Source organism: Coturnix japonica, chromosome 9 (assembly GCF_001577835.2).
Source record: "Coturnix japonica isolate 7356 chromosome 9, Coturnix japonica 2.1, whole genome shotgun sequence".
NCBI lineage: Eukaryota > Metazoa > Chordata > Aves > Galliformes > Phasianidae > Coturnix > Coturnix japonica.
Window position 1 is genome coordinate 13,975,547 of NC_029524.1, and position 27,613 is coordinate 14,003,159.

The following is a 27,613-nucleotide window of genomic DNA, read 5'->3' on the forward strand; positions in this document are numbered from 1 at the left end:
ACCCTTTGGGCTTCCGGCTGCGGAAGGAAGAGTGGTGCGGGGGGATGGAAGGCCCTCCTGGGGAAGGGTTCCCCATCGTGGTGCTGGGATGATGGCAGCCCTTTGTCCTCAGTGTTACAGTTTGGGATGCTCAGCCCTGCTCAAGTAGGGGACAGAGTCGTGGTGTGATGGTGGGACCAAAGGGGATGGGAAGCAAAGGGTGGGAAGAAAATGATTAAATCAATCTTTTTTTTTTTCTTTTTTTTTTTTTTTTTTTTTTTTTATTTTTTAATAAATAATTAAAAAAAAAAAAAAAAAAAAGCCCTGGGAGAAAAAGGCTGTGTAGGGTCCTGGCACGTGAACAGAGCCTGTAAGTGGTCTTAAAAATTACCAATAAATAATCTTAACGGGAAACAGAAGGAGCAGAGCTGGGGCGCTCGTGGGTGTCTTGCTGCTCCATATGAGCATGGGAAAGCGGCCGGGTCCCGTCCCTTTGTGCTTTGTCCCCCCTGGGCGGGCTGCGATGCTGCCCTGGCTCTGTACACAGGGCAACGACCCGCCTGGATGGCGTCCTGCTGTGTCCCATCCCGTCCCATGGATGTGGGTTCCCATAGGTTTGCATTGGGGTCGAGGTGTGATGGGGACAGGCAGGGCGCATGGGCACCCATGGCCCCATCCCGCTGGCTGTTGGCTGCCATGGGCTGAGCGGTGCCGAGCCGTGATCCCTTCCAGCTGCTCCGGCCCCAGGCAGCTGACGGGGCTGCTGGAGCGTCTCCCTGCCAAGTCACCGAGGTGTCAGCCAAGAGTTAGCAGCGACAACGCCAAGCAGCCGGGCGAGCCGGCCAAGCCGTCCGCAGCCTTCCTCCTCCTTCTTCTCCTTTTCCTCCTCCATCTCCTCCTCCTCCTTGCAGGGAGAGGCTCAGAGCTCCTGCCATGGCCGGGTGCCCCCATAGCTGCTCCCTATGGCCAGGGGAAGGGTCCCACTCCTGGGGCAGCCTGCACCCCATCTGCAGTGGCACTGGTTTCCATCCAGTGGGACCCACCCCTGGTGCCACCCCGGTGTCCCCCCCACCCCCCACTGTCAAACCCCTCCACCTGGGCTGTGCGTCCCCCCCTTCCACCAGTGCATCTGGAAAGAGACGGTTCCCCTCTCTCGGAACTTTCCAGATCTCCACAGAGTGGGGAACAATCGGAGCCTTTGTCTTCCCTTAATCTCCTGGTTAGGAATTAAAAGGAGGGAGGGGGGGCGGGAAAGACCCCAGCAGCACAAAAGGCTCTTTGGAAGGGCTGGGAGAGGGGAGAGCTGAGTGCGGGGAGGGCACAAGCAGGGCTCACCCCCGATATGTCCCTCCAGGGCCACCCCATCCCCAGCGCTGCCCCCACTCCCCCACAGTGCACCCATAGTGGCACTGCGCCGCGTCCCCATGGGGCGATCACAGACTCACAACCCACCACCCTGACCCCACAAGAACCACGCGGGCATCACGGAGCTCCGTAAAATTCCTTAAATAATTTAATTGGAAAAGGAAAAAAGTCTTTTTTTTTTTTTTTTTTTTTTTTTTTTTTAACCTTTTGTTAAAAAATATTTGTACAAACGCACGCTCGCATTGATCCGCACTGCTGTCGGTGGTCACCTTTGCTTTCTTTCCCCGTTCAACGCACCTTTCTTTCTCTCTGTACACATTTGTATGAAGGGGAGCAGCACAGCGTGGGGTGCAACACCTCGGGAGCAAATCCCACCAGATGAACCCCCTCCCACTCCCCTAAAGCAGCAAAGCCAAGCGGGGAGCAAACAGCGGGGCTGCTACAGGGAGCGGGGTGCTGGGATCCCCACTGCAGCGATGGGCACACGGAGCTCCGGGGGGGCAGGTGGTGCGGAGCCTTTCAGCCGTTGCTGTGCTGCGGTGCCGTGCTGCCCTCCTGCTGTTTGCTGTTCCTTGCGGAGGAGGACGGGGTTAATGAGAAACCCAAGGGCAGGTGAGTGTTAAGGGAAGGGGAAAAACAGCACCTGCTGTGCGGCGCCTGGCAGGGAGGGGGGCACCCCATGGGGAGCACCTCCTCATCCTCAGCCCACTGCACTGCGTGTGGAGCAAGAGGGGTCTGGCATACAGGGCAGGATCAGAGCCCTGGGGAAGGATGCTCGAGGGGCAGAGGGCACAGGGACCATATGTCAGCAGCCCCGGATCCTTCCCTTGCCGTGCACTTTGCAGCAGCAGGTGAGTTTGCACCCAGCTCAGCAGCTCCCGTTTGGCATCTGTGACTCACGGAGGCAGTTGCAACACTCCCATGTGCAGTGGGAAAAGCAGGCTGCGTGCTGCGCTCCCCATGTGCTGTGGGTCGGGGCTGGCCTCGCTCAGTTTGCACTCATGGGGCTGCGGTCCCACAGGTCAGGCTCAACACAAGGAGAGAATGGGAAAAGCACTATCAGCAGCTCCAGATGGAGTTCTGGGGCTGGCTGTGCCCTGAGACCCATCCCCTCCAACCCTGAGAGCACCACAGGCTGGCACCCATCTGCTTGGCACCTCCCTGCTGGCACACATCGGTGCCTACGGGCACCTATAGGGACCCTGCGGGAGTGTCAGTGTTACAGCAGGGGTTACGGGCACACAGGGATGGGGACCCACGGCCATGGGCAGTGATGGAGGCAGCAGCCCCGCGCCGGTGCAGCGAGAGCGATCGAGCAAAGGAAACGCTGATAAAATTCTTATTGCCTTTATTCTGCCCATTGCCTCACACAGTCCTGCCGGCCAGCACTCACGCACGCACGCACACACTCACGCACACTCACGCACGCTGGGAGTCTTGCCCTCAGCACAGAGGAAGCGGGCTGCAGTGAAGTCAGAGGAAGGTGAGTGAGTCTTTTGGCAGCAATCACAGCGTGTGGCAGGAGCGGCACCCGCTCCTTCTGCATAAAACAGGAGGCTGGGGGAGGCCAGGCCTCCGTGTGGCCCCGGCCCCACACCTGGCCCCGCTTCGGGGGCTGGAGGGTCCCTGTGCAAACGTGCTGACGGCCTCACTCTGCAGTCCAGAGCTGGCCACGAGAACCAAGAGGGTCCCCTTTCTGCACCCTCTTTTTTTTTTTTTCTTTTTTTTTTCTTTTTAATATATCTCTCTCTATTATTATTATTATTATTTTTTTGCCTAACTCCCTGCATAGTAAATCTCACGGGGTTCGGGTTCTGGCGTGCAAAGCCAAAAAGGGAGCAGAGCCTTTCCCCTTCAGACACGTCCCAGTGAGGACCCTCGTGCGGAGGGGTGGAGTGATTGTCTGGGGCCGTAGCCCTGTCCCTGGCGTCGTCTCCATGCAGGGACCGGGCTTGGGGAAGGCTTCGGAGTGTCTGACGGACTCAGCGGACGGGTCAACAGTCTGTGGCCTCAGGGGTAGGGGGAAGTGAAGACTCGAGGGGGAAAACCGGGGTGTAAAGAAATCCAAGAAGCAGAACATCTCTTCAAACTGATGAGCACTGAGACAGGGCGGGAAGCGGGATGTGCCATCTCCGTCCCATAATCCATCTTCAATATGAAGACTGCGTCACTGCCTCGCCGCAGCGGGACACGGGACGAAAAGCCGGGCTCCCTCTTGGCACGAGTGCCTCAGATCCAGGGAAGGGTGGCCCGGCCCAGCCTGTCCCCGGCGAGCGTCCGAGGCAGAGGAGCGCCACGGGAAGGGGAAATCGGGAAGCCGGGCTGCACCGCAAACAGAACCTGGTTGGCAGGTTCCCTCAGTCCGTTCCAATGCAGAGTCCCCTGCGGTCAAACCTGAACCGGCAGCGTCTGGTTCATCTGCACGCGCATGGACTGGATGCTGTTCAGGATCTTCTTCTGGTGCCCAGCCAGCGTTACTCCTATCCTCAACAGGTCCCTGCAAGGAGAAGGAGATGGATTTGGTGATCTGCCCACCCCAGTACCAACTGGCACATGGCCCTGCCCCATCTAGCTGCCACCAAGTGATCCCATCTTCACTGCAGCAGTCTGGCATCCCTCTCACACCACCTTTACCACCAGATGCTCGCTCCCAGATCTTAACCTCATGGGACAACCCCACACAAACCACCCAAGACCATTCGCCCCAGTCCTACAAGCAGGGACTCACTCTGCTGTCATTTGCGCCACCAGATCAAAGGAGGCGAAGCCGGCGTTGACAAAGTTCTCCTTGTACCGTCCCATTTTGATGGCATCCAGCCAGTCTCCCACAGTGGTGAAGGTGGTGTAATCGGGCACAGTGCGGTCCAGGAGCGGCTGGGAGACACTGCAAGGCAAGAGAGCCACAGGTCACGGGGAGCAGGGGGTGCAGAGGTGCACATGGAAGCAGGGAGATGCCTTATCCCTGCTATCTTGTGACTCCAGCCCTAAATGCCTCTGTGCTCCCACGGACTGTGGATGCCACTGACCCGGACTGGACGCTGGCGATGACCTTCAGGCTGGCAGCATTGCGGATCAGCTTGTCCAGCGTGTTGACGATCTGTGCAAACTTGGGCCGCAAGTTGCGGTCCCGCACCCAGCAGTCCAGCATCAGCTGGTGCAGGGCTGTGGGGCAGTCCATGGGGGGTGGCAGGCGGTAATCCTGCTCCACTGCATTGATCACCTGTGTAGAGAGGTGCACAGAAGCAGGCTGTGAGTGTGCTGGGTCCCCACTGGTGACCCCAAGTTCCTCACTCTTGGGTGAGCACTTACATCCTGGTTGGACATGTCCCAGTAAGGTCGCTCTCCATAGGACATCACTTCCCACATGACGATGCCATAGCTCCACACATCACTGGCTGATGTGAATTTGCGGTAGGCGATGGCCTCTGGAGCTGTCCACCGGATGGGGATCTTGCCACCCTGCAGGGATACAAAGCTCTGTTATTAAGCACACGCCTGCTCTGTCCTCCTGTCCCCAGCTCTGCAGATTCCCATGAGTGTCCTGTACCAGGGAGCTGGTGTAGGTGGGGTCGGCTGGATCATCCTCCAAAAAGCGGGAGAGGCCAAAGTCAGACACTTTGCAGACCAGGTTGCTGTTGACCAGGATGTTGCGGGCAGCCAGGTCCCGGTGCACGTAGTTCATCTCTGACAGGTACTTCATGCCAGCAGCGATCCCCCGCAACATGCCCACCAGCTGGATGGCTGTGAACTGCCCATCATTCAGCTGCCAGGGGAGAGATCAGAAGGGTTTTAACACCCTGTATGGACTGGGGAGGGATCTCTCTGTGCTACCACCACCCTTCCTCCCTAGGGCTATTCCAGAATAGGCACCCAGAGGTGTCTCTGCACAGTTTAGCCCTGGGGGTGTCAGTGTGACCACACAGAGGGATGGAGAAGATCAGGGTGGGCCTTGTTGCTTACCCGGAGGAAAGAGTCCAGAGCGCCATTCTCCATGAACTCTGTGATAATCATGACTGGGCGGCTCTTGGTCACCACCCCCTCCAGGTGGATGACGTTGGGGTGGTCAAACTGTCCCATGATGCTGGCTTCGCTCAGGAAGTCCCGCCGCTGCTTCTCAGTGTAACCAGCCTTCAGAGTCTTGATGGCCACAAAGATCTCTCTTTTGCCAGGCAGCTTCAGGCGCCCGCTGCACACCTCACCAAACTCCCCTGTGGGTGAGAAGGGGGTGAGCTGGCAGCTGGGGACAAGCTGTGTTCTCAGCAGTCACTGTGCCCAACCCTGGGACTTGCCTGCTCCAATGACCTCCTCAATTTTGACGAAGGAGACATCAATCTCCTTGGCAAATTCCCGGACAGCTTCATTGGGGTCCTCATAGGTGAACGGATCGATGTAAATCTTCATCCCAGGAGTGACTGCAAGGGCAGAGGAATCATCACCAGCGGGGATACAACATGGACGGCATGCCACACCAGCCTGGCATGGTCCTCAAGTAGCAAAGGCTGCACCTTCGCTTGCGTGTGGGGTAGGACTCAGGAGAAAGCACATGTGCTGGCCTCACACTCACCATATTGCTGCAGCTTCTCTGTGTACTCGGGATCTGTGCTGTTGCGCTGCTTCCTGCCCAAAGGAGACGAGAGGAGTTGTTCAGTAACCATCCCTTTCCTGATGGGGCAAAGACATTCACTGCCAGCTTCCAAATCCCAGCACAGGCGGACAAAGCCAGAGAGTTCCTCCTCCAGCAGCAGGACCCCAGTGCAGCAGGTCCAGCCCTGTGCTCTCAGACCGGAGCTGCTGGAACTCTGCCCACAGGCATAAGCAACCCCCACCTTGCTCCAAGCCACCACACCCTGCAAAGCCACTACCTGAAGCAGACGATAGCGATGATGACCACCACGATGACGAACAGCAGCCCCGCGGTAGCTGAACCCACGATGAGAGGCAGCTCCTGGAAAGTCTTGCCAGTGGAGCCTGGCACAGGGAGAAGAAGGAATCAAAGTCAGGCTGGGGAGGAGGCATGTGTAGGAGGGCTGGGGGATGGAGGCAGTCCTGTCCTGGTACCTACCATCCTCTGCAGTTGTCTGGAACTCAGTGGGGAGGCTGTAGCGGCCATATCCAGCCACTGTGCGCGCTCGGACCTGCACCATGTAGCGGGCATTGGCCTTCAGCCCGTCCAGCCGCACTGAGTTCTTCTGGCTGGTGACAGTGTTGGCAATGCCATCGCCCTGGCCTTGCTGTAAGGGAGATATGCAGGTGTCACCTCTGTGACATGTCCCCTGTCACTGTGGGGCTGATGGCCAGCCAGAAAGGCCAGGGTTAGGGAAGGGATTCTCTGCTTTACCTTCTCAGAATACTTGATTTCATAGTCGAGAATGATGCCATTGGGCCTCTCCGGGGGAGTCCACGACAGAGTCATGCTGTTCCCAGTGCTGCTGTGCAGGTGCATGGTGGGCACAGCAGACGGGGCTGGGAGAGGGAAAGAAGGGAAATTTGGCTGTGCCAGCACTGCCACCCAGCCAGGCTGTGCACAGTGTGTCCCCTGAGATCCTTGGGGGGACCCTGGAGGAACCCAGGACCTGCTCAGAGAACCCCAGTGAAAAGGCTGAAAAGTTTTGGGACTGCCTCTGGCAGCCTTGCAGCCAAGATGACAAGGGACCAAATAATTGCTCTGAGCTGACACTTCATCCTGTGCACAGCTGCAAACTGGTCCAAGGAAGGACCCTGCAGACCAAAGCAGAACTCCCTTTGCTCCTCCCCTCACAGGGAGCTCCTCACTCCACCCCACCCGTGAGACCTGTGAAGTCAGATCAGTGTGGTGGCTGGAGATTACCAGCACACTGGAGTTGGGCCAGGTAGGAAGGAAGGAGAGAACAGCGCAGCACTCTGCTGGCTGAGAAGGTTTGGGCTGGTGCTGAGCCTTCCCAGGCCCAGGGGGGAGAAATCTCGCCTTCTTCCTCCCTTCGCAGCAGGCACAGCATCTCTCTGGGGTGGGTCTAGGAGCTCGCCAGAGCATCTGCCAAGCCTGCCCTTCCCTGCCTGCATGCATTCAGACTGCATGCTTCCCAGGGATGTGTGTTTAAACAGAGAGGAGAATTCACCCAGGGGATTAGAGACAGTGGTGCAGGGTGGCACTGACCTGCCTGGTTGGTTGTGATGTTGACGGAGGCAAAATGGGGAGGGTAGGGGCTCTTGCTGGAGATACCATTCACCGCCTGGATCTCGAAGGTGTACTGGGTGTGGGCCATCAGGTTGCTGATGTAGATGCGTCGCTCGGTGAGGCCCAGCTGGCGCGGCACGAACTCCACGTTGTCGTCGCAGCGCGTGCACAGCCGCCTCTCCACGCTGCACTTCTTGCAGATGACGTTGTAGAGCAGGTCATCCCGCCCGCCCGCGTCCTGTGGCTCACTCCACTCCAGCACCAACGACGTCTCATTCACGTTGGAGATGACGCTGCGTGGGGCTGAGGGCACACCTGGAGAGGCACGGGGGGATGTCAGGGATGGCTGCCCCATGCGTCCCTCCCACCCCCAGCTCCCATCCCACCCGCAGGGCACTCACTGGTGCAGGCACTGTCTGCGGGGTCTGTGTCTGCTCGGAAGAAGCCGCTGCGACATATACAGACTGTGGCTGCTCCTGCAGTGGTGCGGCTGTTGGGAGGGCAGGGGGAGCAGGGGCCCTCGCCCTGCTTGGATTTGAACATTCCCGGGCCACACGCTGGAGGAAGGGAAAATGAAGCCACATTCGTGAAGGGCACACAGCAATGATCCATCTGCTCCCCCCTGCCCACACCCAGCCCCACACTCCATTCCTGGAGGCACACGTCCAGGGAGGATGTGCTCAGCCCAGCCTGGCATTCCCTATGGGAGGCCCCTGTCACCCTGAAGTGCCCACCCCACCCCAAATCTCCCACCCCGGCCACTTGAACCACTTCTCAGCCCATGGCGGCGGCACCTCCGAGCTGGCTCCAGCGCTGTGTGCTGAGCCAGACTACAACATTCCTGCCCCTGCTTCCGATGCACACTGGAAGAGCCCTGGAGCTGGCCCCGCTCGCACCGCAGGCGCTCAGCCCTAACGAGGGGCACGTGAAGGGATTAACAGCACTCAGGCCTAGGAGCAGAATGGCATTGGGAAACCACCCTGTGCCTTCACATAGCCTCATTTAGTGCAGGCCTGTGATAATCGGGGTGTGGAATCCTCCCAGCATGGGGCCCACAACATCTCCTGCCCCATCCCCACATCAGCAAGACCCCCACAGCTCTATCTGCCTGGCCCTGGGGCATGCGGCCATCCTTGCAGTCCCTGAAGTGGAAACTCTTGCCCCGTGCCTTCCCGATGACATCACCCTAAACACAAGGAGCTTCAACTTGCTTCATAGGGCTGCGGCGAGCGGAAGTTTCCTGCTATGAGCCATCTCCTGACACCCTGCATGGAAGCTCTCCGGCACCAGGGTGCTGTGGGTCACTGCACCCAAGCACTGCAGGGACCGCAGCCACCCTAACTCCATGGCCAGAGTCCCTCAGAGTGAACAGGATGGGCCCCACAGTCAGGCTCACTGACCTGAACTACCCTTTAGACTTCTGCATATATCCTTTAGAAACTCAAGTTTAGCCCATTCTGTGCAGCTCTAAAGGAATCATCCTGAAGAAAGGGATGAAGGCAGTGCTCCATCCCCCTGAGATATGGAGGGACCAGCCCAAGGTGCTGGAGCAGCCCCGGCACGCAGAGGCCCAGCCCAGCCTCAGTTGCAGGCAGTTAAAACTGGGTGGATGCAGCTTCACACATCAGGAACCAGATTGCTGAGGAATGAGAGATGACTGAAACCTCTTGGACAGGAACACTCTGGGCTCCAAGAGCTGCCAAACATGCTTTGGTTATGGACAAGAGCCCGGATCTGTCGGGGACAAACCCCCCTGAAATAATAGAGGGGTGAAACTGGAGCAGTGCTTGCGTGGAGCAGAAAAGGCCCAGCATGGGCTGGGAGAGCAGCAGCACACAGCCTGGGCTGGTGAGCCCACAGTCACCCCTCTCCTCTCAGAGTCCTTCCTCCTTGCCTCCTCCTCCTCCTCTTTGCAGTGCAAGCCTTGCTGCCACCCATTTGGGAAGGGGAAAAGCAGGCTGAGAGGCGAGGCCCAGCTGCACCACTGTGCCAGAGCATCCAACTCTGTTTAATAAATCAGAGCATAAGGACCTCGGTGGCAGCGTGACAGCTCTCAGCCACATTTGAAGCCGTAACTGAGCTGAAAGCTGATCCCAGGTCCCCGTGGATCTGTGTCATCTCCTCCTGCACAACGCCGCTACGCTGAGCTCCTCACTTCCACCCGCAGCTCTGCATCTGCCCTTTTTTTCCTGCCGAAGCATCCTCAAATCAAATAGCAGCCCCCAACCTCTGCACACAGATCACATCTCCCGGCGCTGGGCTGCAGTCACCTCCGGGGAGAACATGACAGCTGCTGACAGCCATGGGATAACAGGTCAGGGAAGCGAGCAGAGCTCTGCAGAGGGGCTGTTGGATGGCAGGAGGGAGCTGCAGCCCAGCAATGTGGGGTAACTGTAAGGAGGGTTGCTCCTCCTGGTGCACATCGGCCCCACAGTTGGATCCTGCACTACTGCTCCTGCACTCTTCCCCCGTATTGTCCCCACCCCGTGAGCAAAATCCAAGGGAGGGAGCCGAAAAACACCGAAACAAAACTACCATCGAGAGCATGGTGACTCACCCCAGTGATGACTGCATGGAATGGGGGAACCACACACTGAGCATCCCCTGAAACCTATGGTCCCCTCCCATGGAGCAGCTCCGATTTGCCCCAACTTAACCCCTCAGCTGCTTTCCCATCCCGGCTATTTCCCTCCCTGTAGGACCAAAGCAGTGTGCAGATGAACGACACCGCTCGCATCCCTCTGCCCAGCAGCCCCGTCCTTCCACTACAGACAGCTACCAGCTCTGCCCAAGACCGTGTGCGCTGCATGGGCCTATGCTCATCACTGCCTTCACTCTCCTGTAAGCAGCCCAGCCCCTGGCGAGGCAGCGGCTCTTGTTTCAAGTCTCTCTTAAAAGGCACTTGATTTTTCTTTTAAAACACCCTTCAGGTAGAAATATTTTACACCTGTGCAGCCCAGAAATGAATGGAATAAAGTTGAAGGGCAGAGGAAGGGAAGACTCCATTGGGGTTTGAGCGGTGGCATCTGAGGAAGAGGTGGGAAAACGATATTTTGTGTGGGTTTGTTTTTTTGTTGGAGGAATTTTCAATGAGCAAAGTGCCCCCGGAGCCACAGCAGGTCATGGGCAGGACAGCAGATCTCCGTGCTGTGGTACAAGCAGCCCATTGTGGGGCTGCCCAGCTCCGCAGGCCAGCGCTGCTCTGCCTGCACTGCCTTTGATCTGTAATCCCGGCCAATTAATAGAAGGCAGTTTCACTTCCTGGTTTTCATGCAGCAACCCCGTGTTGCAATGCAAAGCTGCAAACAGTTGGTGAGTGCAATGCTGGCTTGGCGTTTTCTGTTGTGTTTTTTTTTTTTCCTTTAATTCGTGGTGATGTTCCCATTAGTCACCGATCGCGAGGAAAACGCATTTTGACAAACCCCACACTTTGGCCGCGGCCTGACCTGCTATCACCTGCTGACAGCACCCAAATAGGCAGCAGCACCGCCGTGCACACCCTGTATGGCAGGAGGGGGTTGGAAGGAAAGGGCTGGAGCTCTGCTGGCAGCACTCTCATGAAGCACTGGAATCTGACTGCTCCATGGGAAATCCTATTGCCGGCCTGTGGGCACCACGTGCAAAGTGATGTGGAGGTACTGCAGAGTGAGGGGGGATGAGGGCACACGTCCCCATGGTGCCAGCCCGGCCATGGGCTCCGCTCCTGTGAGTGCTGCCTCCGCACATCTCTGCATGGAGCGTGTGGGAAGCGGCACAACCCCCAGAAGGGCCGTGTGCTAATTAAATAAAGATAATGAGGCTGAGAATGAGATGCCAAATCAATGCTGTGGCAACTCCCAAGCAGGGCGGCAGATCCCATTCTCACAGCTCGCATGACAAAGCGTGCCCAAGGAGCTGCCTTCAGCCAGGCTCATCCCTTGGGACCGAGATCCAAGGCGTATTGTCACAGGTCTGAATAAGGACCCTAATCCCAGCGCTGGATGCAGATAAAGAGGAGGAGGAGGAGAGCTTCAAAGGCCATGGAAAGGCTAGGGAACGGGAGAGATTTACAAGAGGGCTTATCCCATCTAAGTGCTAACGCAGTATTGTTATTTATTAAAATGCCATCTGGCACCTCGTGGCACTCTGAGCTCCGCAATCCCAGCAGCGATGCTGGGACATGGTACAATACGGCATGGGGGGCTCTGTCCCGCACTCTCCATACACCAGCTATCTGCAGGGGTATTGCCAGGGTGAGCTATGAGCAAAACGGGGGAATAAAGGCTGAAACGCATCTATGAAGCAGCCAACAAAGAGCAGAAAATGGAGCTGGGTTATGCGAGCCCTTCCTCAGCTGTTTCCACTTAAAACACACGGTCATATGGTGGAAAATGTGATCGTATGAACGTGGTGCGAGTTTCCCAGAGAAACGTGTGTATGCCATTTCCACCCAGTGAAGGGCAGGGGATGGGCGCTGGATGGGGTCATGCCTGCAGCTTCCCTGTGTGAGGAGAACCCAAAAGTGCTGCCCATGGGCTGGAGGATGGGGGAAGGATGAAGCTCCTCTCCCTGCCTCTCCCTGGGGAGGATGCTGTATGTAGCACTGCCTCTGATACCTCTTCCAAATGGGGAGCCACGAGGGCTGGCGTGAAGTGGTACCCCACGCCCCTCTCATCACTGAGGAACAGCAAACACCCTATAGGGGCTGTAGGATCTCCCAACTCAAGCAACATGGAGCCATCTCCCCAGGAGCAGGGACCACAGAACAAACCAAACAGTGGGTGCCTGCTACTGGTGGCTGTCTGCTCCCAGACCAACAGTACTCAGAGGCTGAGCTCCCTGCAAGCAGTCGCTACGGTCACATATACATCCCAAATCCCACCACCCCTGCCAAGAGCAAAGGCTTAGTGCCAAGCAGCCCGTCATTTGTGAGCACGAGGCAACCAGCCCTGGCGCCCTGTTGTCCGTGCCTCCATCCAAGGGGAACACTGGGGAACTACCCCAGGGCAGGGTCCTCAGTGCTGGAGGCAGCTCCCTAAGGCATAATAACCCCAAAAAGCAAGCATTACACCCATCCACACTGATCTTTCCAAATCAGCATTCCCTGCCTGGGGTGAAACAACAACACCAACCCTCCAGTGCCACTCATCTGCAGGCGGGATGCTTTCTCCTTCCCTCCAAGGAAGGAAGGCTCACTGTAAGCCTGCAGCTCTGGCAGGGGGCCTCCCACAGCCAGCTCAGTGGGGCCCCGCTCACTGCCAGCATTCTGAATGCCTCTGCACAGGCAGTGTGAAATCTTGCTCACTGGGAGCAGGGGCTTGCCCCGACCACCTGCACCTTTACACACTGCAGGAGGGAGGGCAGAGACATTGGTCACAGCAGCCGGTGCGAGAGGAAAGTATTGGAAACACATGAGGGCTTGCTACATCCCCTGAGCCACACGGCGCTGCAGACTGCGCCATGCAGACACATCCCATGTCTCAGCACTTTGTGGATGCTCCTCAACTTGGCACTGGTAAGCTATGCTGGTATGGACCACCAAAGCTTTAAAGCTCCCAGTCATCAGAAGCACAGACCAGTCCTGAGACAGCACAAATGCTCCATCCTTACGGAGCCATCTAGGCTCCCCAGCCTCCAAAATGAGACCTAGCTCAACACCTCCTCTGCATGAGCACGCATGTGCAGTGCAATGGATAAGCCAAGAGAGACCGCACCAAGCCCTTACCTTGGCACTGGGTGTCCTTCATGGCTGGCTCGTACCCAGCTGCGCACGTGCACGCTCCCACAGGCACCATCCACTCGCCGTCACCGTTGCAATACAGCTTCAGGGGCACAGACACCTCCTCGGCATTGGGGATGCAGGTGCCCCGTGCAGTCACCAGCGACGTGGGCTCAGCCCCCGTCAGGGTCTCAGGGAAGATAGCAAAGCCAGCGATGGTGTTGGAACATTTCTTGTAGAAAGCCCGGACGGAGATGAGGGACATGCAGGCCCCCAGATCCTGGAAAGCCAGGTAAAAGCCATTCTTGGAGAGTGGCCCAAAGCTGCGCACCTTGGTGTTCACACGGCCAGACTCCAGTTTGGAGAAGCTCTCATCTGGAGCAATTGTATCCACTTTGATATAGGGGTTCTCCATCCAGAAAGGGCTATTGGCAGAGGCAGAATCCGTATCCGACTCATAATAGAAGAGGTTGAAGGTCTCTTTGCAGGAACCAGGGATGTTGGGGATGCTGTTGCAGTCCCGTACGGTGAATTTCAGCTCCACATAGACACGCTGGACATCCTGGCGCTGGATAAACTTGGTACGAAGCCAGTTGTTCTGGTTGGGCTCCATGACGTTGCACACCTGGTACGTGCGGATGGGGTTCATGTTCTCGTCGTAACCACTGACCTCTTCCCACTGCAAGAGAGAAGCAGGGCATCAGACACTGGCACTGGGTAGGGCAGCAGATAATGGGGAGCACGTCTGCCAGCCCCAGCCCTACAAGGTGACCAAGGGACCCTCATTGCGACCAAGGGACCAGGGCTCCACCGGCTGGGAGTCAGCATGGAGCTATAGGATTTAGAAAGCATGGGAGCAAGGGGAGGGCAAGGGAAAGTGTGAGCAAGGGACCCTGACTCCAAGTTCCATAGTTGGGGACGGAACTGGCTTCAAACTTACCCCTGTCTCTGGATGGGTTGTCCATGCCAGCTCCGAGGTCACCCACTTCGTGTCCATCAGGGTCTCTAGAGAGAGAGAGAGGGAGGAAGGAGAAAAGTAATTGGAGATGAAGGCCAAGATTCAAGGGAAAAAAACAGGAGGAGTGGGGGAGAAAAGAGCTTAGGCTGACATTTCTGTGGAAAACAGCAACTTGGGGGGTGAGACGTGGTGGGAGGAGGGGGAGCGGCGCAGACAGACTCCAGATTTCTGCTCTGCTGTCAGAACAGGAAGAGCGAGGCGTCCCTGCGGAGCAGCCGGCCAGGTGGCATAGGGACGCGTTGCCACCCCCAGCCCGGCCACCAGCCCCCCACCTCCCGGCCCCCTGCGCGCCTCCCCCTGTGCTTTGGCAGGGCATGTATTTACTGTGGCTGGGGTTGAAAGGGCCTGTTCCCATGGCAGGGTGGTGCGGGCCAGGCAGGTTTATCCAGAGGAGGAGGGACTGGCAGGCTGCTCTCCCAGAGACGCCCCACATCACTCATTTTACAAGAGGGGAGAAGAATTTGACCGTCTGGCCAACATTCCTGGAGCAGACTACAAGACAAACCACCCCGACAGCATTCCCCAAACAGCCCCAGCCCCAGCCTTGGGGGAGCGAGACGCTTGTCTGGGAAGAGCTGCAATTGCAGGCAGCTGTCGCTAATCCCAGGCAGAGCTGCAGCTCCGAGTGAGCAATGCTGCACACAGAAACTGGGAGAGAAATGCAACGACCGGGAATGATGCTACTCCCTCCATGTCCCACCGCATCTGGGCTGGGATAGTGATAGGATGCTGGAGGCTTGGGTTCCTCCTGCCCATGGGAGCTGGGAGGGCAAAGGGCTGCAAGCACAAAGTAAAATCCTGGAGCTGGATAACACAACCCAGCGCACTCACAGGTTCCTGCCAGCAGCCCTGAAGAATGTTTCCCACATCCAGCTGCAGGCATGACCCCTGCTGCTCTCTGCACAGCTCCCTGGGGGACATCTGTCCATCCCTCATAGAGATGAAGGGCATAGAGTCATCCATCGCTTGCTCAGAGTGCGCTCATCCCAAGCATGGTGACTTCGCCCTACAAGCAAGAGGCAATCGCACCTTCTCTTCCACTTCAGGAAAAGCACTGGCTGACCTAGCTGAGGAGGAAGCATGGAGGAGGAAGGAAGTGTTCACACATTATGGGGATGAATCCTGGCTGGAGGATTCCTTCCTCCTGCGTCCCACCCTGGGGGCAGCAGCCAGCAATACAGTGTGGCATCCACAGCCATGCCCGCAGCCAGCACACAGCCCCAAGGCAGCGGGGCAGGGCAGCACGCTCAGAGTGAAGGATGAGACATCCCATCCCAGGCACCCTGGAGCCCCTGTGCTGCACTGGGGATGGGGAGCAGAGCCACCCGCAGTGATCCCAGGGCCGGCCCTGGGAGCCAGCTGTCCTAATAAGGGCACAGCAGTGCTGTGGGGGCCGGGAACGCAGTGCTGGCAGCGGAGCAGAGCCAAGCGCGTGCTGACAGCGTAGGGCTGCCAAGTCCCATAGAGGAGACCCAGGCTGTAATGGGGTGCAGGATGCATCCAGCCAAAGGCTCCAGGATGGGATGGGGACATGGCACAGGGGTCCCACGAGCACCCTGGTTCTGAAATTTACCCACGGTGTGAGGGAAACCCCTGCACAGCCTCCACACCCCATGGCACCAAAGGTCCCCTCCGGCACTGCTCTTCCCTGTGTGGCTGGGACACGCCGTATCCTCATTTGGCAGCATCTGCCCTCCAAACAGCAAGGAGGGGAAAGAAAACAACAGGGCTGAGCCGGCCCTGCTGGCACGAGAGCCACATAAACCACACGGTGAGAACAGGGAGGGAAAATAATAGGAATAAAACAACTGGGCGATACAACTAAAGGAAACAGGGCCGAGCACAGAGGGCAGCAGGGTTTCCTGCAGCCGTGGGTCTGGCCAGGGTCAGCAGCCCCCCCTGGCCTCTCCATGCAGCCGTACAGCACATGAAGATTGCAGTGGATGATCCCAGGGCTGCACACTGAGCCCAGCCAGAGCTACGCTGTGCCCTTAAAGCTGCTGCAATGATTTCTCTGCACAGCAGCACCAAATTGGCTGCCTCTCTGCACCAAGTACTGGGTGTGCTGAGCATCCATCCCTCACCAAGTGGGCACACACTGGCACACAAGGTTGGAGTATCCGGGTAGATTTGGGCACCATGCTGGCACAGTGCTGGGGCGCTCCTCACTCAGCCCAGGTCTGCAGGTGCTTTGGAGAGATGTGAATGGCATCAAGGTGCAGTAAGCTGTGAGTCAAAGCCTTCCAAATCCCGCATGCTGAGGAGTGCCTGGTTCCATTAGTCAATGGGAAATTGGCTCCCAGTTTCTGTAGCTTCGGTTAGTCTCCCCCAGGCCCGCTTTATCACTGCTGGGGAGTTGTCCTCTGCTTACCTCCAGCCAGGCCAAGGAGCTCAGGAGAGCACAATCCCTGCTAGGATTTGGCAAGCACAGCAATGCACAGCCACCCCCACACCAAAGCAGGATTTCTGTGGCAGAGACAGATCCAAGGGCAGGGAAAGAGCCTCACTTCTCAGATGGGGCCATGCACTAAGGCGGAATGTTGCTGGCTGCCTCCTCCCTGCCAAATCTCCTTTGTGCACCTCAAGCTACAAAGACCCTAGTTCCTGTGCGTCCCCCGCATCCCTTTTGCAGGGTCCTCAGCAGCTCACAGGGTACACGAAGCCCTGGCGTGGGCCCACCTGAACCCCAGGACCTATTACAAAGCAGGGGCTGAGGAATGCTGTGTGCATGCTCCGTGGCCAGTGAAACATTCCGCCTCTCCTGAAGAGGCCCTGAGAGCCCCCAGCTTGCACTGTTCGGCGGCAGACATGCTCAGCAGTGATGGCAGGCTTTGCGCTTAGTGCTGCCTGAGCCAGAAGGGAAAATTCTTTCAAGATGAAGCCGCTGGGGAAGACTCAATCGTCTCCACAAACCGGCTCCAATTTAAGTGCTCTTGCCTTTGAACGTGGGGACTGCCGCCTTTATCAGGATGTGCTAGCAGGGTACGACGCCAGCTCCTTGCCCCGACGGGGAGAAGGCAGCCAGCACGCTCCAGAGCATCCTGGAAGAAGGCAAGGGAGGAAAGTTAGTAAAGACACCCACGCAGCCCTGCTGCAAACATGGGAACCTGTTCTGCAACACCCTGGGAGCCACGCGCACCATCGCACCCAGGAGCCAAGCCCCAGCAGCCGTCCCATCCCATCCCACCCGCAGCAGCTCCATCAGGGCACTGGGAGCAGAGGTGCTGGCTGGGGACAGCAGGATCTGCGTGCAGCTCTGGTTGCTGCCTGCTAGTCAAAAAGCCACCAAAAGGGGCATCTCTCGTACATTTTAATTTCCTCCTCAGTTTTGAGATAATGATGGCAGGAGCGGACGGCCTTGTGCACTCCCCATTCAAGCACCTATCGGCACAATTAATCCCAGCACCGTTCTAAGCAGCGGCACAAAGGGCCTTTGGTGCACGGCCCTTTATCTGGGAACAAAGAGCTGCCTGTGGGAGAGAACCTGAGGTTGCACTTTTCCCGCTGACGAGCGTTTCGTGTACACAAAAGTGGAGCCACACAGGGCGCCAGGCATCGGGTCAGACCCTTGATGCCTTTCCCAGGGCATGCTGTTCTCCCCACCTTGAGGTTTCAGCCAACCCCACAGCTCTCCTTGTCCTCCTGGACAAGGGACGGCCCTGTGTGCACCCATAGCAGAAGCTTTGGGCACAAGGAACGTGGAGAAGGTGCCTGCAGCACTGTCAGGACACCACACAGCCCACAAGGAAAAGCCCAGCTCCCCCATTTTCCACCACTCTGCACGCTTGGGGTCTCAGACACGCAGCTCTGTGCAGAGTCCCACCCACAGCTTTGGGGCCAGGGCAGCTCGCTCAGCCCCAGGGAAGGGCTGGAGCACTCCCTATCACCACCCACGCTGGGAACAAGCCTCGCGCTGAGCCTGCTCCCAGCAGCGGAGAGAACCAGGAGTGCTGCAGTGACCCCCTCCCTGTGCCCCATCCCACTGCTGGGGGGATGGAGGGCTGCATCCGCCCACGCCCACCAGTGTGCACTCACCCCAGGTCCAGGGTGAGCCAACGAGCTTGGAACAAAGAGAAGAGAGGAGGGGAAAGAAAAAAAGTGGGGCCTGTATCACAGCTGTGGCCCTTTGTGCCAAGGGCGTTTGGCCCATCATCAAAGGGGATTGGATTTGCTGAGGCAAATGATGACACATCCACTTCAAGTGGGGCAGGTTCTGCCTGCTGCTGGAGGCGAGCCACCGGAGTGAAGAAGTACTGTGGGCACTTAATAATAGACTCATTATTTCTGCATTATGACAGGGCCCAGAGGCCCCAACTGAGATTAAGGCCCCTTTGTACACACCACACACACACACACACACACGGGCAGCAGTCCGTGCCCCACTGAGGAAGGGCAGCCTGGTCCCAGCCCCACGGTCAGCTCCGGGCAGAGCCCAAGGATGCTCCAAGCAAGGATGCATCCTCCCCCTCCATTTCCCAACCCCACACCTGTGAGGGCAGCCCGCATCAGGGTGTAATAACTCACCCGGGAAGACAGCCCCGTGGCTCTGAGCCATCATCCAGCTGCGTCTCCCCCTGCCCTGACCCCAATACCTGGCGCCTACTCCGTGGGCAGAGCCAGTAGTGGGATGACTGCGAGCACAAGGGACACAGGGGCTGCCTCCATCCAGCCCTGCCCGGCGCCCACCCGCTGACTGCCTGAAGAGGGTTTTCCGGCCGCGTGCTCCTCGCCAGGAGCTGTTTCCTGATGGCCGTGAGACAGACTGAAGCATGTGAGAGGGGACAGGTGCCAGCTCTGCAACTGTGAAAAGCAGATCAAGTGGCAGCACCCGGGATGCGGGGAGGGACAGGCATCCATGCAGCAGGTCGAGCCACGCACAGCAGATTTCTGCCTCTGCAAAGCACAGCCGTGCCAAACTGGGCTGCAGCGCTGTGTGGCACATGTACTGTGTGCGAACCCTGCAAATCACAGTACCTGGAGCACGGGGATTTTGCAGCAGGACAGCAGTCCCTGCCCTACAGCCACACACCAAGCGCTCCACTGTGCCCTGGACACGTGCAGCCCGTGCTCTGCCAGGTCCCGCTGCCAGCCCCTGGTCCCGCTGAACGGCCGTGCTGACGCTGGGGGAGGCCTCGAGCCAGCTGCCCGAGTCCAGCCCTGCGCTGCAATTACTGTTCTATTAATACCACCGGGATTTCGGATGTCAATGCCTGATGCACCGCGCCAGGGTCAGCTTCGCCAGGGCAAGCTGCCTTCCCTGCCCACATGGTGCACAAGCCCCAGCGCTCGCTGCTTTTCATCTCCTTTGGGAAAAGCCATCTTCCCTCTGCGGAGAGACCCCATGGAAAAGCCCCAAGCCCTGTCAGAGGCCCTGCCAGCCTTCCAATGCCAGGCACCTGCTCAGGATGGGCACATCCCTGCCATCAGCTCCCATAGAACAAAGTCAGCAGCGTTGCACTGGGTGGTACCCATGTGGGCCTGCATGTAGGAGAGATTTATAGGTCGCTGTCCCCAGCAGGAGCAGCCATGCAGCCACCCTCCACTGCCACAGAAATAACTCATCTGATCCAGAGATGCCAGACCTGTTCAAGGCACAAATACCATTAACCAGGACGTAGGCAGCAAAGCACCCCGTGTTTCCAGGCCCTGGGATGAGGGAAGCATGGTGATGGCTTTGTGGGGCACTATCCCTACAGGGCCACTAGGCTGGTGCAGATCTCCAAAATCCCATAGTTTGGGCAGCCTTGTCGTGCTTCTGCCTCTATCTCTTAGAGCAGGCTGCAATCCGAAATACCTCTCTCTTCCCCCCCCCAGCTCTGTTTTTTTTCCAGGTTGTACCTCTGGAAAGAGGCCAGGAAAAGAGTAATGATATTTAAAAAACACCCCCTCCCCAAAAAAGGTTACTCATTGCACACACAAAGGTTCGCCCCACAGACGGGGCGGCTCGGCTGCCAAGCTGCATCCCATCCAGGCAGCGCGGAGCAAGGGTTCCTGCCAAGATTTCCCTCCTCTCTCCTGCCTGGGGCAGTTACCCAAATCTCCACGCTGCTCTCTGCTCGCTTCCTTGAGCACCGAGCCCATCTGGAACTGCTTAAACCCAAATATCCTCCCCCCCGCCTCCCCCACCCCGAAGTCAGATTCTTCCAGAGTTAAAACAAGCACAGAGTCAGGAGGGGGTGCCGGGCCGAGCTGACTCGCTCCTTCATTTCAGTTTAATTTCTGGGGAACTAGAATAAATCTGTTCCTGGCGATCGTTCAAACCCTGCACATTTTTCTCATTAATAAAAAAGGCCTTGGATCGCACGCCGTGTGTGCGTGCATGCCGCGAGCCCCCTCCCTGCTCCCCGGCCCGTGGGGTCCCTCCTGCTCCCCAGCCCTCACTGGGCACCCCGGGGATGAGGAGGAGGGGCTGGGAGGGGGGCACATCCCCTCCCCAAAACACATTTTGTCCTGAGGAGGCCCCTGAGCCCCACCTCGGAGAGGAACAGGGAGGCCCAAATCCCCCCACAGCTGATGTGGGTGGGGAAATCCCTCATGGGATGGACCTGTGGGACAGGGGGGACAGCATGGACAGTGCACCCCCCCACCAGAGGCACCGCAACCCCTGCAGGGCCCCCATGCCCACAGCATTCCTGGGGAGGGGGCTGGGAAACAGGTGTTTGTCAACAGGGTGAGGAACGCCAGGCCTCGGCCGCACAGAGCTCAGCGACATGCAAGAATAAAATAAAATACAAAATAAACCAAAAATCCCACAGAAATCCCCTGCCTGGACCCCCGGCTGCCACGTGCTGGCGCACGTGCGGGGAGCAGGGCTGCAGCGCGCAGCTCCAGCCTCTTCCCAAGATGGCTCCCCTTCCTCCTCAGAGGGGCGGCCATGCGGAGCCATGCGGAACCGCGCACCATCCCGCCTTGCCGAGGGGATAGCAGGCTCCTGGGGAAGCAGGCTCTGGGCCCTTTGGCTCTGTGGATGGGAAGGGGATGGAGGCCCTGAGCTCAGCACCACAAGGCCCTACCAAGGGTGGGCAATGCTGGAAGCCAAGGGAGGGAGCACGAGGCCTCGAGGCCTACAAAATGGCTCCCGTCCTGCTGGCGGGCTCTGTGGGTCTCTGTTGATGAGGGAGGATGGCCCACGCCCGCCACCAGCCCTGACGGGTTGGCACTGCCACGGGGCGAGCCCAGCCCCAGCCTGGGCCTGGATTTTGTGCAACAGTAATGACGGCGATATACATAAAACAACAACAACAAAAGGCAAAATGAGAACTTGAATGGGACCATCCCGCCAGGGTGGGAACGGCACTGCTGCAAGAAGCCTCCAAAATGGCAGCCCATCCCCGGGGCCACAGCCAGCTCCTGCACAGGGCCTGATCCCCGCGGTGGAGTCACTGCACAGATGCTCCCCTCTTCCCAAAGCTTGGGAACACGCCTGCTCCATAGTGACACCAGCTCCTCCTGGGTCCCATGCTGGGTAAGCAAGGAGTGATGGCAGCCACCAGCTCCAGCACAACCCTGGGGGACAGGGACAGGTCCCTGTGACCCACGCAGCACCCACCCCACTGCTTCCCCATGCACCAAGGGGGGGATCCCGGCTGGCAACCCCACAGCCCCGCACCCTCCCCCAGCACAGCTCCCAGGCGGAGACGCCAGATCCCGACAAACCAGTTTGACTCAGCACAACAGGAACAGCTACAATTTTAAAAACATGCGAGTCTGTGATTCAGGTTGCTGGGGCTGTTTTAATTAAACACCAAGCTCTCCTGCTCCTGGAGCAGGCAGCAGCAAACGGCTCACGGAAAGAAAATGCAACCGACTGGTTTCCCTGAATATCTCTGGCACTAAGTCATCACAACAAAACAGGGAGTTTCGGTTCATTCCTTAAAAACCAGAGGCCGCTATTCCCCCATCGCCAAGCCTGGGTGGATGAACACAGCCCCGGAGTGCAGCCGGGTGCTGCCCCATGGCAGAGCTGCAGACAATGCGGGGTTGTGGAGTTCCCGACTGGCCGCATGCTCTGCTTGACACAAAGGAGAGCCCTTCTCATCCCGGACTCGGAGCACGGCTCCACAAACAGAGCTTTTTGCGAGGAATGGGGGATTGAATGAATTCAGCAAGTGTGACGGAGCCCTGCGACCTGCTTTTCTTGCAGCCCTACCCCGAGCATCAATAAAACAGCGGGGCCAGCTTCCCTGGATCACCCCACTGATAAAGTAATTAAAGGAAAAGCAAACGTCCCTGCCAAGAAAATACCTGGTGGCTCCAGCTCCCGACGCGTGGTCAGTCTGGGAGCAAGGTGGGGATGGGGTCAGAGGAGGAAAACCCCCATAAATCCTCCTGGTTTGGGTATTTTGCTAGAGCTGGGGCTGGTGGAATGGCACACAGAAACCCTTCAGTGTAGATGGAGCTCTGTGAGCAGGGAGACGGCTCACGCAGGAGGGGTACGTTCCTCCAAAAGTGGTCCCAGCCCACCCACATCCCAATGGGGATGGGCAGAGCTACCCCAAAGGCTCCCAGCTCCCTCCTGCCAGGGCTTTAACCCCAACGGGTGGTGACGGCCTCAACTGCCCCGCAGCCCTGATGAGACAACTCCTCAGCTCCAGACCCCCGCATGGGAGAAAGGATCCGCTGTTGCCCCCGGACAGAACATTCCTTCTGTAGCCGGCCCGGGGACTGCTGAACCAGAGAAGAAAAACACATTGTGACTTCAAACAAACCCAGCGCACTTACGGGATCTGGAGAGAAACCATTTTCTCCTCAGCAGCACAAAGCCCTCACTGAGCCACTGCCGAGTGCAGCTCCCCCCCACCCCCGTGGGGCCTCGTAAAGAAACCCAATGCCACGCTGTGCCCCCGAGGATGGAGCAGATCCAGCCCTGTACCGCTGGGACCGTGCCCTCCTGGCCGGGCAGCAGCCCATCACCTCTTGGAGGGGGACAGTCAGGACTTGGGGGCTGCCGTAGCCTGGAAGACGCGAGCGCAGATTTACTGCCATGCCAGATTTATGGTCAGCACTAAAATATCCGACCGAACGTGCACACTCTAGGGCTCCATGTCCATCAGTGAGCAGTGTTGTGAGCGGCTGGGAACGCCCCGCTGCAGCCAAAGTGCTGGAGCTGGCTGACCCCGAGATGAGCAGCGGGGATGGGAACGGCAGCAACTTTCCCTCTAGCTCAGATCACGGCAAAAAGGAGAGGGGGGAAAATACAGGAAAATAAATAAATAAATGAAGTCCCAAGGGACTCAAGGCCAGCCCCCAAAATGCCGTGCAGTACCAGCCAGGCCCTGAAGCCGTCCACCTGGGACCAGCCCTGACCTCTTGGGGCAGCGTGTTTGCTCCCTGACCCTATTCCACACTTGGGAAGCAGTGAAGACCCCACGAGCCGGTTGTTCGCCCTCCTTTTCTGGCTCTTCTCCCCCCGGCATCAAGGCAGAGGCTGAGCCCCAGCGGCTCGGACAGCACTGGGAGATGCTCACATCGTTGTGCCGCCGCTGCTTCCTTCCCAATTCCCAAAGCCCCAATGGGAAATGGGGTCGGAGGGGCCGGGGGCACGGCGATGCTCCAGGCAAGCTGGGCACACATTGGTTTCTCCTCGCCCCGACTCTCGCTTCCCAGCCCGAGCAGGCCACGAATCGCAGCTCCCTTCCTCCAGCCTACAAAGGAGGATGTGATTTTTTGTTGTTTTTTTTTTTCCTTTTTCCCCACCCTTCTGCCAAAATAAAGAAGGAGGAAAAAAAAAAAACCAACAAAAAAACGCACCGGGTAAGAGGGAGGAGGAGAGAAAACGCCACAAACAGCCGCCCCCAAAACTTTGTAGAAAGCACAAACGTGGTGGAAATGCTCCTTCCAGAACCGCAGCGGTTCGGGCTCCGGCTCCAGCAGCCCCGACCCGACACCGGGGGCAGCGGAGCTTCGGAACGAGCAGAACCGCCTCGGAACGAACAAAAGCGGCGGCCCCTCCGCCGGGCAGCGATCGCCGCGCGGTCCCGGGGCGCTGAGCAACGCTCCGTACCGGGGCTTTCCCTCTGCCTCCCCTCCTCGAGCAGCGGGGCCGCTCACCGGACATCGCGCACGCTTCGCACCGAGACAAAACCCAGCCGGGCCCCGGTTCCTACAGCCCGGAGCGGGGCCGCAAAGCCGCGGGGAGCGGGATACGAGCCAACGAAAGGAGGAAAAGCGAATGGAGCAGCACGAGGGGGGATCCCTCCTCCTTCCGCGAGGCTGCGGCACGAGCGGAACCAGACCGGGACCGGGGGGGGTTAAAGCACCGGGGAACGGACGGAGCCGGACACCGCGCACGGACAGCGCTCCGGCTCCACACGGCGCCGGCTGCAGGCGATACGAGTCCCGGCTCGGAGCACGCGGCACCCGTGTCACCCGCACCACCCGGGCCCCGGTGCGGCGGGCACGCCCGGCCGGTACTCACCCTCGAGGGCGCGGCGGCCGCCGGGCAGCAGCAGGAGCAGCAGGAGGGGAAGCAGCGGCGGCGGCGGCGGGGCGGCCCCCGGGCGGGCGGTGGCGGCCATGGCGGGGGGCGGTGCGGGCGGCCCCGCCGGGCAGTGCCGAGCTCGGCGCCACGCGCGGCTCTTCTCGCCGCCGCGCCACGATCGCGCTCTGGCTCCGCCGCCGCCGCCGCCGCCGCTCAGCCGAGAGGGGCGGGACCCGCCGGCCAATCAGCTCCGCCCCGTGACAACACGGCGCCCCTGGCGACGGAGAGCGCGGCGCTGATTGGACGGCGGTACGGAGAGGGGGCGGGGCTTCCGCGGAAAGATGAATTGGAAGGGGCGGGAGCTGCGCGGGGCGGGACGAGAGGCCACGCCCCGAGAGCGGGAAGAGCGGGGCGGGCAGAGCGCCCCACCCAGCGGACACCCGCGGAACTGGGCCTTAAAGGGGAACGAACCGCAGCGCCGGGCCCGGCCCACAGCACGGCTGGGGGGTGATGGGGGGGCGTGCAGAGCCCGCTGTGTGCTCACAGGATGGTCTGAGCCACCCAGCACATCCCCACCTGCACATCTTGTCTCATGCCATTCCATCTACAGTCCCATTCCGTTCCGCTTCATCTTCTACAGTCCCACTCCATTCCATTATTCTACTCAATACCATGCAGTCCTACAGCATCCCACCCCATCCCACCCCATCCCATCCCATCCCACCCCACCCCATCCCATCCCATCCCAATCCCATCCCTCTCCCATCCATCCCACCCATCCCCATCCACCCATCCCATCCCATCCCACCCCACCCACTCCCATCCCACCCATCCCCTCCCATCCCCATCCTTCCGCCAATCCCATCCCATCCCATCCCATCCCATCCCATCCCATCCCATCCCATCCCATCCCATCCTCTACATTTCTATTCCACCCCATTCCATTTCATCCCGTCTCATTCCATTCAATTCCTTTCTATCCTGTTCTTTACAGTCCCATCCCACCTTCTGCACTCCCATTCCAATTCATTACATCCCATTCCATCCCATGGTCCTGTCTCATTCAATTCCACTCCATTCCATTCTGCTCAGTTCCTTCCATTACTTTCCATCTTATCCGTTACAGTTCCATCCCATGCTCCACACTACCATTCCATTCCCTTCCATTCCATTCCCTTCCATTCCATTCCATTCCATTCCATTCCATTCCATTCCATTCCACTTCCTACAGCCTTTTCCCATTCCATTCCATTCCATTCCATTCCATTCCACTCCGTTCCATTTCACTCCATTCCACTTCCTACAGCCTTGTCCCATTCCATTCCATTCCATTCCATTCCATTCCATTCCATTCCATTCCATTCCATTCCATTCCATTCCATTCCACCCTCTACAGTCCTGTCCCATCCTACTGCACTCCACCTGCTCCATCCTGTCTCATGTACTCCCATCCCATTCCATCCTATCACCCCCCATCCCATCTCCTGATCCTCCTCAGTCCTTTCTGTCCCTGATCTGTCCCATCCCCATCACACTGTGACTCCCATCCCAGTGTCAGGTCTCAGCCTCAGCTCCCAACCAGAGCAGCACACACTCAGAGAACCCCACAGGGATCCCAAATTCCCACTCCCACCTCCCGCACGAGTGATGGTGCCAGCTGCCCTGCATGCAGCCCTGGCTCCTATCCTGTGGATTCCAGAGTCCACTTGCTTTCCCCACGGCTGGAGCTGACACACCCCTGAAGTGACTGATAAAGCACATGCAAAATCTCCTAATTCCCCGATGTGTGGGCATTTTGATGCTCCTGGTCCCCGGAATGGGATGGATCTCCTGGATGCAGGGTGCCAGCTGGATGCATCCCCTCCAGGCTGCCTTGTCCCTGTGTCACAGCCATCTGGGCTGCCCGGCACCATCTGCAGGCAGCACCACCTCACTCCCTGCCCCAGAAACCTGCCCCAGAAACACCTGCAGCCCCAGCTTCATGCCTCTGAAACTCAAACATGGAGCTGATATTGGCCTCCCTGCAAAGCTGCTCCTGGGAAATGCTTGCATCCGCACCATCCCATTCAGAAACCTCTCCTGTTCTGGGACACAGAGGATTGAGTTACCCAAGCACAGGTCTTCTGAGAGGAGCACAAATCGCTTATTCACATCTGAGTAGCTTAAAAATGGCTGAACCCATTTGACTCCAACTATCCTCAAGAATTCCCCTTGGAGCCAAGCCATGCCTGGTACGTTTCAGACCCTGAGGAATTTACTTTACAAAAAGATGAGAAACTGGAATAGGGATCCGGGGGCACAGGCTGAGGGAGGATGCTCACTGAAACCCCTGCATGGGGCTGCTGCTGTCTCCTGGCGCTCCTCATCCCCACTGCCAAAGATCTCCCATCCCACCCACATCCACCGCCCCGCACCTCTGGCAAGCTGCAGGATGCAGTTAAACACTTCAGCACTTAAAATTTCAGGTGCTAATTGCTTAGTAATGAAAACTTTAATCACAGGGCAATTAAAACCTTAAATAGCTGTGGGAGATCCATTCCGTGTCAACAAAGAGGAGTGCACCCGCTCTCCAACACCCAGCTCTGTGCTCCCACCCCATATCCAGCACCTCAAGGTGCCCCCACCCCACCCCATGCAGGAGATGGACGAGGAGCCATCACCCCCCACCACAAAACCTTAATATCCAGCTAATTTCAGAGCAAGCGCCGTATATGAAAGGGTTTTGTTATTTTAAATCTCCTGCTTTCCAAACTCCCAGGATTAAAATTCTCCGCATTTATTTTAACCGCATAACATTTGCAGACAAATCACTTCTCTCCCAGCACAAAGTTTGAAGCAGGCTCAGGGTATAAAGCCCGGCCGCAATCTGCGGGGTGGAATTGCTCTGAGCTCTCTGGTTGCTGGCACATGCTCACAGCCACGTTTTCTGCATGGGGAAAAGGCTGATCCATGCCGTGCTGGTGCCATGGGGTGGGAACC

The 27,613-nt window shown here is 58.2% G+C and overlaps 1 protein-coding gene across 1 annotated transcript; it reads right to left on the reverse strand.

The window, feature by feature from the left end:
* Positions 1-2,675: 2,675 nt before the first annotated feature.
* Positions 2,676-24,690, reverse strand: EPHB3 (EPH receptor B3). Its single transcript, XM_032446573.1, has 16 exons — positions 24,632-24,690; positions 14,137-14,201; positions 13,203-13,875; positions 7,900-8,055; positions 7,478-7,813; positions 6,683-6,807; positions 6,407-6,575; positions 6,207-6,312; positions 5,909-5,961; positions 5,634-5,756; positions 5,305-5,552; positions 4,892-5,107; positions 4,654-4,803; positions 4,371-4,564; positions 4,073-4,228; positions 2,676-3,841 (listed from the first exon to the last, which is right to left on the reverse strand). The coding sequence occupies exons 2-16, from the start codon at positions 14,191-14,193 to the stop codon at positions 3,733-3,735; spliced, it is 2,871 nt and encodes a 956-aa protein (XP_032302464.1). The 5' UTR covers positions 14,194-14,201; positions 24,632-24,690; the 3' UTR covers positions 2,676-3,732.
* Between the last annotated feature and the right edge of the window lie 2,923 nt (positions 24,691-27,613).

What these genes read in the sequence shown, in the direction of transcription:
- EPHB3 (XM_032446573.1), bottom strand. Translation starts at nt 14,193, where the DNA reads ATGGACACGAAGTGGGTGACCTCGGAGCTGGCATGGACAACCCATCCA. An exon ending in CAACCCATCCAGAGACAGGG is followed by an intron (nt 13,876 to 14,136) that starts GTAAGTTTGAAG and finishes TCTCTCTTGCAG; the next exon opens with TGGGAAGAGGTCAGTGGTTA. An exon ending in CGCAGACAGTGCCTGCACCA is followed by an intron (nt 7,814 to 7,899) that starts GTGAGTGCCCTG and finishes GTGCCTCTCCAG; the next exon opens with GTGTGCCCTCAGCCCCACGC.